Consider the following 14,947-nt stretch of genomic DNA (forward strand, 5'->3'; position numbering starts at 1 on the left):
AATTTATTTTAAATGTATATTATATACTATGTATAACTTGAATTATACGCCAACTTTGGGGGTACAAAGTTGAAGATAAATTATATCTGGGGGTACGCGAACAAAAAAGGTTGAATACCACTGTGTTAAACAGTGATAAAGTTTACTGCAAAATTAACTTTCAAATTGGAATAAAAGCACAATATTTATAAACAAATCGTTATAATGAAAATTTCACGGCGACTGAAGCAACCAACAAAATAACCCACCGCAAAGGCAGGCCCCACCGTAACCCCATCTGCAGTTCTTGCTACCAAAGTCGCCACCGTCAGAACTGAATTTCAGTTTCTGCCGCAACACACGGCCTGACCACTCGTTCAGCCAAGCGTGGCGGACATTGGCAATTATATCACAAGACACATATCACAGTACGTAACAGCCTACGTATAACTCGATTACACACGGCAAAGATCAACGTAGAACACACTCAGGTAGAGTAAGTAGGTAAAAGCGAACTCAACAGAAGGCAATTCGAAGACACAGAGGCAGCAGAAGGAAGACAATTACATTAGGGTTCAGCAGCCGCTGAGAGAAGAGACCTGTGTGTTGTCGCAAGAAGGGGACAAGGAACGGAGTTGAAGAACAATGAAATATTTCGTAATTGCCAGATAAACGATTAAAGTACAAAGATTAAAAATGCATCTGAGAGCCTAGGTGCCTTCTTCCCGTGCTTGTTACCGACAGATTTTAATTTTAAATTGAAAATGGCATTCAAGATGTCGACGTTGATCTCACCAACGTTTCGGAGGAACATACTGTTCCAATATTCATCCCTGAAGATGGAAGCAGTATGTTTCTCCGAAAGTTTGCTATATACCAAGAAGATAAACACTGCCATCTTCATCGCCGTGAGTACATCAAATCTCATGAACGAGATACGTACCTAAATCCAACGAGATACACATTTCACGACAAGTAGCATTTCTTTGCTGATCAGATTTTGAAATTTTGCAAGCAGTTCTACTTTATTCCTTACACGCCCACAGTAGGGCATGTAATTTGACAGATAATGACCAAAATTCGCTAGAATGTAGATGTACAAGTCCCCCCCCCCCCCCCAAATACAAATTCTCACGGAAATCCAACGAGTACTTTCAAAGATGAAACACGGACGACCAGACTGACAAATCCGATCCCCGTATCAATACATTAATTTTATTAACTTTTTCCGAACACGTTTTCGAACCGTTTCGACATCACGAGTTAATACAAAACTATACGCATTCCCTCTTCGTATTTCGATGTATTTGATTTAAATCTCTGCCCGCATACCGACTATAATGACCGAGGTTTTTCTTTATGATTTTCCTCATTACTTCAAAGAAATTCTGGGATATTACTTTATATCAGGCCACGACCGCTTTCTTCGATACCATTTCCAATTAATTAATAAATCAATAAATCAGTCAATCGGCGTTATACACACTCAGTTACCGACAACAAGGTAAAATAAATAATGTTAACAAAACCAGACGTCCCTGAAACCGTAACACTAAAGTTCTGTTTATTTCATGATGAATATAAACCTGAGTGAATTAAAAACGAGAGTACGTGACAGCATTTCAAACAATCATGAAAGGAAAACATACAAAATGTTCTAAATTACAGGAATAAGCCCGGCTCCACAACACAGTTAATCAAGTTAAGCGCCCACTGTGAAGGGAATTTAAATGAACCCCCAACCCTTCAAAATCAATGATAGCTGCGAAACATAAAAAGCAAAGGGGTTGAAGACTAACAGGGCAATGCAATCTCGGGGGAGGAGGAGGGCTGAGAAATTACGCACAGGATGGAAGATCTTGCTTCAAGATCTAGGAAGCCGGACACACGAAATTCCTACAGGCTGAAGAGAGTTTTCTTTCAGACCCGATAATAAGGTCTTCAAAAAAAATTACTGTTTCTTCGGGACGACTGATCTATGCGATGATGTGCAGTGCACTTTCGTAGAAATTGATCGACGTTTCAGAGGCGCTAACAGCATCCATTATCTCCCTGATGACGGAGGCAGTAACAACCTCAGTGTTACTGACTGTTAAAGAGTGTGGTAAACGTAGTTACCAAAGGCTTTCAAAGGGTTATTCTCTGATACTAAAAATATCAGAATAAATTCTGCACTTGCGTGACATAAAATGTGACTGACATTATGCGAAGAGAATGCTGACAGCCAGTTCAAAGAGAAAATGAAAACAGAAGAAATTTTGAAGCTGTGCGTGGCAGAGACGGAGGGAGGAGGAAGACTGCTTTGCCGACCGGGCTCGTGCGAATGGATCCGGTTGTCATTTGCAGAACGTCGCAATTAATTCGGCGGAGAAGTGCGTATTACTTCATGTTCTGGGGAGAATAGAGCAGGTTTTACATTCTGAAAGGCTTTTAGATTTATGAACAGAGAGGAGAAACGAATGAACAAGCCATTTCAAAGCCGCGAGTTACCGACGTCATCAGCACAAATGTACCGTTTTTAAATTGCGTTGTAAATTTCCCCTAAACTTAAGATTTGAGGCGTTCGTTCCTTCTGGATTTTGGCCCCGTGTAGTCTTCTCGCGCTACAACAACGTTTCGGAGACAAATATTGCCTCCTTCTTCAAGGCTGAAGTTTATTTCCCTGAAGAATTTATCGAAGGTAAAATCTGCCCGTGACACTGAATACTTATATCAGTAACATGTGTAAGTTCCTCTAGATTTATTTATAGTCTTTGTATTTTGTTCCCATTCTCTGCCCTCTCCCCTTGTTTCGCTTGCATCTTTGGTTTTAATTGTCCTTCCTATCCAGTCCAATTCCGCAACTTTAAACACACGTTTAAGTACTGCTACACTGAAGATGTGTGGGACTAGGTAAGTAGGGTCGGAGGTTTTCACGGCGGTGAGTCTGAAGATGGCCGCCTTCTGGGTTGTTGCGCCGTGCAGTCTGCTGGAAGTTTACCGACGTTTCCGAGCTTCTTGCGAATCACCCTGATGATGGAAGCAGCAAGGCCCTCGGAAACGGTGGTAAGCTTCTACCAGACTACACGGAGCAACAAACCAGAAGACGGCCATCTTCGGACTAAGTAATCCGTGCCTTATTTTAGCCGGAACACAGAGGATCATACACACCGACAACAAATTCCGTGACTGCAAATATGTATTTACGACTGTCCGGTTCCCCCTCAATGCTCGGGGTAGACGATATTTCCCAGGTGCAGGGAAATGCTTACGTAATTGAATGGCGAAGTAACGGGTTAATGAATTGTGGCTATAAAACTTAGCCGGAGTGTTGTAACGACAAGGTGTTCTACATTTTGTGCCACTGCGGTTCCGAGGGGGTGGACGAAGGGTTAGGGGCGTGAATTCCTGCAATTTGGGTTGCGTGTCAGAATTAATGACCCTTACGAAGTTTCATACAATGAATGCCACACACTACAGCTTCCCAAACAATAACTAACATCTCTATTATTATTGGGGGGTGCATTTTATATTACTATCGGAACGATGATAGTGGTTTACCTGTTATCTTTCGACGCAATATAATTCCAACCTCAATTTTACTGGCATAACCACAAGATGTCTCAAGGTACATTCACGAATGTTTTAAGTTGATCACATCCTACTAACACGTTTTACATCAAAAACAATTTCAATGTATAACGACAATCCTCCTCTTATGATTTACAAGGATGTCTAGCCTCAGTTGCAAACAATAAAACAATATTTATAAATAAGCTTCATGATAATTATAATGCTGATTTCCCCAAAATGATTAGTGGCCGTTTTCCAAAACGTATGCAAGTTATTAAAACTTAACTTGAAAACAATACCGTTTCATTAATTTAAGAAATACTTACGTAACTTCTTCATCTGCCCATATTTTGGACTACAGCTTAGTTTATTTCAGTTTTAAAGTAGGCGTCGCTAACCTTTCTTCACGAGCGAGCACAGTATTAACTTAAAATAAACGAATTGAAATAACTACATTACGAAAAACTTGTACCTTGTGTTCTCACATCAGGGCATTTTCCAAAACAACGAAAATATCCTACCTAATGAAGAGGTAATAATTCATTTTCTTAAAAAATGGCACCATTATTTACACCATAAATCCCGATCGGAAAACGGAAATAAAGAAACAACTTGGAAGAACTATCGAAAAGGAAAATATTAAAACGACTGCTTGAGAAACACAGCTTCAGGGGGGCATGGACAGCATTGATGTGTGTCACGACAGAGACCAGTTACGGGCTACTGGGAACATGGTAACAAACCTTCACGGTCTATATAAGACAATGAATTTCTTCACTAGCTGAGCAACTATGAAGTTCACAAGGACGGAGTTAGCTAACCAGAGATATTCAATATTCACGACCACCATCCCTTCCCATTCGACAGTGTAACGTACACAGTTGAAACAGCGTCCTTGAACAACCCACGAATAACAAGTGGTTACAGCCAAGACCTGTTAGGCACCGCTCCATCACGATCTGGAAGAACTCTATGACGTTCACAACTCATCCTACCCTTGTCGCTGTTGGCAGTTGTTTCGTCTGGATCTCCGCTTGTCTGTCGTCGCCATGGCTTTTACGATTCCACCCATGACATGTGCGATCCCTCGCATTCCTTACACCGTAGCTGGTTTTATGACCACTTGGCAGTGTGTTCCCAGGAGCAGTTAAAATTACAAACATTTTAAGTCGCATCTACCAGCAGTAGAGTTCAAGACCGTTGGTTCCTTACGCGCTGTCCCACCGAACTAGCTCTAAGCTCCGTAACACCCGAAAGCCTCCATTTGATCGGAATCGGCTCTGGCTGCGAGCTCTTTGCATGATGGCGTGTGACTGCGGTGTAATCTAGGGGCCACAAACTAATCTACCAGAGTGGGCATCTTGGTAGACTGCATGTTACAAAGCCTGACTTATAGTTGCTCAGCCCGTTCTTAATTACGACTATTCGCCAGCTGCAAGAATCACATCTGAATAAAGTACTACTGCACCAACGACGCCAAACAAAAAGTCCAAATTACCAGCAAGTAGACAAAACATAACTCAATTAATGCAACGTCTTAGAGCGCAATCAAAGGAGGATAATTAAAGACCCTTTCACTTTAATTAAAGAAAACAAGACTAGAAGCCCTTTTTAAGAAGCTAACAGTTATTCAGCTAATCAAGAAAGTTGAGGTCTTTATGGAATCTCACGTTTCACTATCGTGTTCACAAGAGACCTGACAAAGGTCCATGTCGTAAATCACAAACACTATATTCCTTTAAAACACAGTTAAATATTAGAGTGCAACGTGCACCCATGTCTCCGAAATTTCGCTAGCATTTTGAGAAATAAAATAATAAACGAGTACTAAAATAAACATTACAATTGAGAATCTATTCAATATCCTCAAATGCCTAACGCAATATTTGTCCTCTGTTACACCCATACATACCAAGGGCAGAGCGATCACGTGAACCAGACTTATAATTCGAAAAACGAAAACAAAAATAAAGTCTTTTTTGTTTTACTTATGTGGTTCAGTGTTACTACACAGACTGGAACACAGCAGAACCGATCAGATAAAATGCGTCGTTAGACAGCAGCAGCCAGGGAGGAGATCGCGGCGAACGTAAGCCTCAACTAACTGGCTAACAACGTCAGGCTGGCTGCATCTGGCATGTAAATAAATCTCTATGCTTATAAACATATGAATAGCAGCTACACATCGTTGCATTAGTTTCGAAACGAAACCTAAAAGCATGATCTATTAATATTAAAAATGTCGAAAATGAAACATTTCCTAACACGTACACTTAGCCTACAGTAAAAGCCTCCTTTTACGAGAGAACTTATCCAACCGAGTGGCCGTATGACTCAACCAGAACCCATTTTTATGTTTCAACATTCGATTCATAAATATTTTGCTGCAACGAAATTCTGCTAAGAGGCGCTGCAAATGACCGTCACGTCGCGTTGACCCTTCGGCCGATACAAAACATTAGTCGGACAGAAGAGGTTTAGCGTGGCCACATTTTGCTACGTATTGATCCTGGCGTCTCGCCCACGACACACACTGCCATTAAGTGGGCACCCAAGGAAAACGACGACTTCAAGTTAGGTTTGTCTCTTCCAACCCCACGGAGCAGAATCCTTCTTCGGAAGCTACAAATGTACCTGACTCCCACGTCACAATTTTGCTAGGCCGCTACTCAAGCCACTGGCGCAAATGCGGGAACAAAAAAAAGTCGCTAACGTGTTGGAGGACAGATCACTTCCTTCTTCAGGATGGAAATAACGGGAATTGAATTTTAGCAAATCACTGAACATCTGACATTGCATTTCACACTAAAACTCACGAGCAAAGATTTCTCTCTCCAAAACTGAGGTTTGTTCCGTCCTGCGGAGGGAGAAAAGGGCTATAACGCTATTCAACCATTCCTAGCTGTGCCAATTTAAACCTAGTTGGTTCACCGACCTATAATATTGTTACTGGATTAGCAACTAACAGAAGACGTTCTTACCGTATCGCATTTCCTTGTCAGTGGGGATGTTTCCATTGGGCTCCAGTCTGTCCAGGAACTCGTCAGAGTAGCCGTTGTACGGTAACTTAGAGGCTCGCGTGGAAGAATCTTCCACTTCTTCCTTGGAAATAGCTGCAACAAGTAGAAAGCGTCCAGGTTAATAAATTAACTATTAATCCTTTGAAAAAACCGGTGGAAATTATAACACTCGATAAAGCTGTATTTTTGTATCTGTGTGTCCTGTACGAATCCCAGTGTAAAAAGGGATTTGTTTCTTAAACAGCGTTGACCAGCTGATATCTGTAACGGTGATAAGTTGTGTTTTCTTTGCGGTACGGACTGAATTCTTAAATATTGTTCTCGGAACATTCTGCTTGAAAGGAAAATGGAAAATGGAAGAAATAAATGAAGGAGAATGTGGTAAAGAAATAGAGAAACAGAGAAGAGAAGGATAGAAGGGCGGATGAAACAGAGAGAAAAAGAAAGGGCAGAAAAACAACAAAAATAGAAAACATATTTTTATAGAAGGCCTACATTAAGGTAATCAGCTAAGATGTTGCAAACGGATAATTCTGTCATATTTTATACTTTTTAGAAGGAGGGTAGATGATAAGTTTATTATCTCATTTTCCTACATTCACATGTAATATAAAGACACTACACGCACGAGATTTTTCGATGCCTAAAAATGATTCAAACTCTGTATAAAGAAACGTGAACATCCTTATGAAAAATTTTGCTGCTCTAAAAAACAAAGATACTCTACAGTTCATAAAAAAGAGACGAGGCAAGGATTTAGTAGTACAGGCAAACATTACATAATAAAACACTTCAGAACGAAAGCGATATCTGCTTCACGATACAGCAGTAATAGTTCCTGGGAAGTTTACACAGGCTTCGTATGATAAATAAGAAAATGTTACGGGAATTGAAACTATAACATACAATAGTCTACATATTAACCAGACTATGAACCACATATTAGGCGCGACTGTACACGATTTCAAGACTCTTTTCAGGCACGCGAAAAGAAAAACAGGAATATTGTTTTGTAGGTCACATATTTCTCAGGTTGGGTGGTCAAGATTAATGTGAAGAGATGAGCCAAGAGTCACAGCTGTTGGTCCGATGCTTCATTTAATTTATTTCGTTGTGTACATTTTCTTTCATCCCTTTATGAAAAGTCACAATGCCCTGTACAAAGCGTCCAGTGTGTAAATGTCTGCTTCTTTCATACTTCGCTTCAGCTACAGAAGAAAAAAAGATTGCGGCTGCTTAGGAAAGGAATACACTGCATGAACAGAACAACAACAACAACAACAACAAAAGCTTGTATCCGCATACAAAGGACAACAGAAGTAATGCACGATAGTTACACTGCTTACAACATGAGCCTATGTCAAAAGTCTGCAAATTAACGCACTGTAATTAAAATCATATGAATCTTCAAACAACACGTCCGCGATGGCGGTATGTGTTGTGACACCGTGTTCATATGAAGGTACGCACCGAATAGGAATACACCGCCTCCATCATCTGGGCTGGTTTATACATTAAACCATGCATCATCACTCGAAAACAACCAGACTTAAAGAAACAGGGAGACGGTCCAAATTTTTCTACGCAACAAAACATGAAGATACCAGTATCTGTCTTCAGCGCACTTTTTCATAAGATATTTCGGACAGGATTAATTCATCAGAGAGGAATGTTGTCATACTGTCGCCTTCTTCAGTGAAGAAGTATTCAGCCCTGAAGATGGGGACATTATCTTTCTCCGAAACTTTGGCATTTACCGAAGAGTCTAAATGCCGCCAAAAATCAGAAGAACATCATTCTCCTCCCCGTCGTGAAAGCCTCGTATGTCACAGAAAGGGAGGTCGTCTATAATAAAATTGACAAATCAATATAAACACAAAAGTTTAATTAAAATTTAAAGTAAAGATTATTTCAAATGACTGCGGAAAATTATTATAATACGACTTAAGGCAACACCTCGTTACTAAGTATAGATTCAAATAAGACTTGCTCGCCACTTTTCCTTGTAGAATATGAAGTTATGTACAAGAGACGAATTTTCGTTTTCCTTTTATGAAAACTTCCTTTTGTAGCGAAAGGGCGGAGAGAAGATGGGGGGGGGGGTTTCCCCACAAAGCAGTTCCCCCCCCCCTTACTATTAAAACTTCTTCTAGCAAACTTATCTTCCATTATGAATACAAGAGAAAACATACTCTCGTATTAAAATGAAAGGTAAAAGATTATTCCACCCTCTTCCACAAAATTCTCCTTATTAATTATACATCTAAACAACAAATTTACAAACCAAAACGTCACACACTCATCGACACTACGGAAAGTGAGGACATTCAAAAACTACGTCAATCTTCTGCCGGCAGAACTTGTGACGTCACACCGACACCAGAGGATGCAGACTCAGAAGATCCCCTGGTGCCAATTACGCACCACTACATGGTGTATGGGGGGCTGGAGGTGTAGCTCCAGCCATTTATAATCTCTGCATCAGCCGGAGGTAAGTGGATGGCTTCACGCTCCGTACGATTTACCTCTCAGGAAATAACCGCGGTACCCCCACCTGCTTTAACATTAAATATAAAGATGGTTGTCTTCTGGGTTGTTGCGTCGTGTAGTCTGGTAGACGATTATCGACGTTTCGGGCGTAGTTGCTTCCTCCATATCAGGATTACTCATCTACCAGTCTTCACGACGCTACAACCCAGAATACAACCAACTTCATGAGTAAACAAATCTCTTGAAAATTCGGGCCCGTTCCATTCAACGTCAAGATTCTGATGCTTCCATCTCATTCTGGGTCTATCAACGTTTCCCTGGGTTTATACACTTGTTTGGTAATCGTTCCTGAAAAAAATATCGATATCTAACGACGTTAAATGCAGCACAAATTCGTATTTTGTGTTTTAAAAACAGACAGAGACGGAAACTGGCGATAAACGCCGCGTTCCACATTCATTTATTTCATTTTGTCAAGAGAGAGAGAGAGAGAGAGAGAGAGAGAAGTGTCTGATTTGCCACTCTGGGGTGGCAGTGAGCGGAGGAAAAGAGCTATCTTCGTCGAACTGGCAAAAGACAGCCACGCAGTACTACAGCCGTGAACAGGCCATCAGTTTCTCCGTGTTAGCACGCTCCATAAACAACGGCTGGGACTAGAATTATACGTCCAACTCCTGTCTTCTTCGGCCATGCGCTCCCTTCGTCGCTTCCTGTCAACGACCACGAAAACGCCTCCATCTTTCCTTCTCTCCTTCCGCATCGACACACCGACGTATTCCTCCTTCTGACCTTTCGTTTTACGCGAACTATCCTGTCTGCGGCAGGAACAGATTTCAACCCAACGGCAACACTTCTTGCCCCAGCCATCATTTACAGGTCTCGAAGGAGAGGGGGGCTGTGCTGGAAAGCTAATGTCTCCATTACTGTCGGGTTCACACAGTTATTCGATTCCCAAGTTAAGCTGTACATCCTCTCTTCCGTGCGTCGCCATTTTTGCTATCAGTGGCAGAGTGGAAATCCTGCTTTGTGGAACCTCGAATCGGAAACACGAATTCTCATCGTCATCCTAGCGAGACAGGAAGAGATAAGCAAACATGTCTGAAAGTCATATCTGTCGGTCACGACCTTCATCGGAATATGAGAGGAAAAAAATGAAAATTTCGCCCTGTCGCTTTCCTCGTCAGAAATACATAACAAATGTCCCACTTTTATCCTTGCTAGGCGGGAAGAGAGAGAGAGTGGTAAAAGACCATAACTGTGTGACTCATCATCCTCTACTATCACTGGGGAAATGCCGTCGAAAATGTTACCATATAAAGCCCCAAAATCCTCAACAACAGATGAAGATAAACCAACCAACAATGCCTATTATATAGATGTCATCCCAGTGTTTTTATTCCTCAGTCTCGGTAATATCTCTGCAGAAAACTCACAAGCTTTTATTTCGTCCCTAAACGTCTCTCTCTCTCTCTCTCTCTCTGTACGTTGAAGCTGTGTGAATAGAATCCCAGACAGAGCAAGTCCGCGACACAGCATCACAACAGAATGATTAGAACACCCGGAGACAGAAGTGAAGAGATAAAACTTGCGATTAAATGAGATTCGTCTCTCGATTAGTTTTTCCAGGGTCATAACTAAAAAGTTCTTGTTGACGCCCTCTGGAGACCGTCTCCATCTTAGCATCTCGAGCACCAGCAGGGCAAAAAGTGTCCATGCCTTCCAAAGAGAATAATATCTGCAGTGGGCAACAGAAAGCCTGCATCTCATGCACTACGTACAACCCGATTTTTCAGACATGGCCGGTGGCAAACAAGGCCGCGCAACAGATTTGGCCGAGTCCATTCCACGTGCGCGACTACTTATTTTACCGCTTCTGCTTGAAGCCAACGCTTATTATATATCTAGTCCGTACCGCAAAGAAAACACAAGCCTTCACCATTACACCGCACAACTGAACAATGATATACAGGGAAATAATCGCTATTTAAAGTGAGAATCATACGAAACCCAACAGAACAAAATTCTGAGTTACTGGCTGTTAAGGCAGGTAGCACTGCGCTCAGGAGATTTGACGGAATTCGATGTTATGGGACTGCGAGTCGAGATCCTTCAGTCATTATAGCGAGTAGACTACGGCCTGGATAACTGGGGTTCGATTCCCCGGCAGGCAGAATTTTTCCCTTCGCCACAACATCCAGACCAGCTCTGGGTCCCAAGCGGCATTCTGTCCAATGGGTATCGTGTTCTTTACTGTGGCATAAAACAGCTTGTGGCGTTAAACTAGAGTTTAAGAATTCATGGAGCTATACACGCACTCCTCCATACCCCATACGTCAATACGGCGTGGGGCTCAAATTAAGAACCACGGACGCTTGTACCTTTTCTTACACTCGTTGCAGCCTTTTACCTAAAGCCCACTCGTACAACGCTACGAACAAATGGTACAAACACTCGTTAGAAGTGAAATATAGACCAAAATACAACAGAATGATGCGATCATGTCAGAAAGGAAACTGCTCCACGATATTCATCGTCTCTCCAGTGGCTGAGGTCGACACACACACATAAAAAATCTGACAAAAACACATGTTCATCATTTTCTGCAGACAAAGTTCAGACAAAGTCCCATTTATACCCCCGTTACACTTAAGATACTCCGAGAAAGTTTAATATGGAACGTTAATCAAGTACTATCCACTTCTATCTCCCTTTCTGACTGCAGCATCCATCTGGTACATCCTTATTACGCCCACGAAACGGGCCTTCGAGGGTCTGTAAGATGACTGCCATGTAAGAGCCATCAGAGGCTAGCAAACTTAGATTTCGAGAGGTCGCAGCATTATATAAAAACTTTAAATACACAGGGTGTTCCATTTAAAACGCAAACTATTCTTGCTGCCATATAGCATCGCTGCAGCTGATGCACTGATGCTTGAAATCGGTACGGCCATATATCAGCTGTTTTCTCGCTTTATGAACACTTATCACAGATAAACACGTACTGTGTCTCTAAATGTACATACCATACCATGAATCGTGAATATAATTGCATAGAATTACATTAGTAGGCAGAAAGACAAATGTCACTGCGAATCTATTATCTCCAGCTGATACACGCTTTTAACAACAAATCAGTGAGGATACTTAATAAAACAGTGGACGCACAGTAATTAATTAGCGATGACGTCATCTTGGCACAAGCCGCACTTCCAACAATCCGGCACTCATTAAGAGCTCAAGGGGCAATGAAAATTCAAAGCTACAAAATGTGCGTGCTCTCTGAATTCATCAATGGCGAGAGATATGCTCTTCACTTTCGTTTGTTTAATTATGCGCATTTTAGATGCAGACAAGTGGAAAAACAACGACGAACATCGAGTGACAGCCAAATAATCCGTCGAATTCACTAACTGTTCTCCACTGACACAAATGAAGAGAGGGGCACGACGTATACGTACGTCAGGTGTAAAGAGTCACTTCAGAGACATGAAAGAGACCTACAGCGTGTCCAATCGTACTCAACATATTTCAGATAGGATTTGACGTTTTCATCGCGGTGAGTCCGAAGATGGCGGTCTTCTGGGTTGTAGCGCCGTCTAGTCTGGTAGACGTTTACAAATTTTACCAGCCTCCTGTCCAATGGGTACCGGGGGTCCTTTCCCCTGGGGCAAAGCGCGGCCACAGTGTCACTACTCACCCCCCATCTAGTGCCGAGGCCAAGAACGAATAGGAGCTACACAACCTCTCCCTCCGCAAGTGCCACCATGGCGTACAGCGGGACAGCTTTACTTTACCACCATTTAATAATTGCTTTATATTTATATGATTACAAATTTGAGCAAGAAGTTCGAACAGTAAATCAAAACTTCGGCTGTCAGGACTAAAAAAATTCTAGAAATCATGAATAAGTGTCAATATAAATGCTATCTTATATTTTTAAAATATTCAGTTTACTGCCAGAACAATTCAGAATTAATCTCTCGAAACGCAGGAGGAAAAGTAGCTTATGCTTAGCATACAAAATTAGCATTAAGAGCATTCTGCATCAACAGAGCGACTGTTACCAGGAATACCAAAATAAATATTCCCGACAGAACAAAGTCGACAAAACGACCAAAGCGGAGATGCAACTTTTAGAACGTCATTTAGGTCTGTATTTTAGAAAACGACTGACACACCGGAGTATATACGTCTGACCTGAAAAATGCACACACCGCACTACTTTTCGAGGTAACCCCTTAAAACCCAGTGGTAATTATATATCCCACCTGGTTCAACAACAGTAATTATGCGTTTTAAATCTACGGATTTGTGTGATCTTCACTCTAAAAAATATTATTTCCTCAAACAGCATGAACCAGTTGATCTTTGTAATGGTGAAGGGTTGTTTTCTCTTCGCGGTACGGACTGAATTCTTAAATATTTAGACAGGCTTCGGCTTCAACTGGTAAAACAGAGACGCAAATGAAGACGTTAAACGGGTAAGAAAGAGGAATAGCTACACGTGTTTTCTCAGCGTGTTTTCCGCATACCCCAGAGACCTTGACGAAAATTTATCGCAGGCAAATTAACTACTGCACTGTTAACCACATGCCTGTACCACAGTACACAACGTTAAAAATGCTGTTTGTATCGAAAAGCGATGTGGAATAAATTATTTGGATTCTAATTATGCTTATAATGTATTTGATTAATCGATTTTCTGTAATATAGACAAATTTTTTAAAAAAGAAGTCAGATTTAAATTTCGTATAAGATAGAGGTTTTAATGACACAAACCAAATTTAATTAGCCAGAGGCTTTTGCTTTAAGGCCAGAAACGAAAATCAAAATTTAATCGAAATCCATTCAGTCGTTAAATATCTCCATGAAGCAGAGTCCTTTCAGAGAATCTGACATTACGTTCAGATAGGCAAGAAATTCTACAGAACGCAAAGGTTTATTACCGTGTTCACAACACCCCGCCATCTGCCTCTATTCCGAGTCAAGCAAATCCACACCCTGTTCTATAATATCTATTTTAATATAATCGTTCCATCTATTCCCAGGTCTTCCGAGTTGTTCCTTTCCTTTCAAACCAAAGATTTATATGGATGTTTCATCTCCCCCTATGCCTCGTGTCTCATTCTCCTTTATTTAATCATCCTAATCATTTGGTGAAGTCTCGGCAGATGATATACGCGGACAGACGCAAAGACACCACGTCCCTCGTACGTCTTCACTTCATGCAGTGAAATCAAGATATTAAATATTTTTCAAGGAATCGACGTAACTACACTACAACAGATAATAATAAGACGTGTCTGATATAACCCCACGTCGAGGAACAAGACGTAAAACAAAACTCAGAGAGGCGAGGTATAAAACGATTATTCTGAACTTCGCAAGACGAGGAAGAGAAGATTTTAAATTCCACTATACCGAGAGAGAATTGCCGAGAAGACACGGGGATATAAAGATTTTGTCCGTGGACCGGGAAAAGAAATGTTCCTACTGCACCGTTGATTCGATGCGGTTCTTGACCCCTGATATCGATTCAGCAGCCTGCATCTTCTCCAGCCTGCTCGTAAGATCGGTCCAGAAGCCGGCATCTGTATTCAGACCCCGATCCACGTGACACAGCAACTCCAGCATCGACGAAGTGCGGGAAGAGAAACACGGAGAAAGACGACTGCGAAGGAAAAACGGGTTGAAACACGCTCCTGAATCGAAAAACCACGTCACGACGCATTCTTCGCATGAATAACACTTGTTCCTTACACGTTCAGTGTCCGTTCGTCTCCCCAAAGACACATTTCGTCAAGATGACTCATCTGGGAATAATGTGTCATTTAGTCTCATAGAAGTTACCCACCGATGTTTCGGAGGTGTTTACTGCCTCCATCATCAGAGCGATGAGTAAATAC

At 41.5% G+C, this 14,947-nt stretch overlaps 1 protein-coding gene across 2 annotated transcripts in view; it reads right to left on the reverse strand.

Annotated features, from left to right (window-relative positions):
- Eip63E (cyclin dependent kinase Eip63E) overlaps positions 1 to 14,947 on the reverse strand; it is a 173,196-nt gene that overhangs the window by 49,028 nt on the left and 109,221 nt on the right. For both annotated transcript variants that reach the window (XM_022072560.2, XM_022072561.2), the window contains exon 3: positions 6,513 to 6,644. In XM_022072560.2, the coding sequence (XP_021928252.1) occupies positions 6,513 to 6,644 (132 nt within the window). The remainder of the gene's footprint in view (positions 1 to 6,512; positions 6,645 to 14,947) is intronic.

The sequence above is a fragment of the Zootermopsis nevadensis genome, unplaced genomic scaffold (assembly GCF_977971745.1).
Source record: "Zootermopsis nevadensis isolate Lab colony 2312 unplaced genomic scaffold, Znev_1.0 Znev_ptg000017l, whole genome shotgun sequence".
Lineage (NCBI taxonomy): Eukaryota > Metazoa > Arthropoda > Insecta > Blattodea > Termopsidae > Zootermopsis > Zootermopsis nevadensis.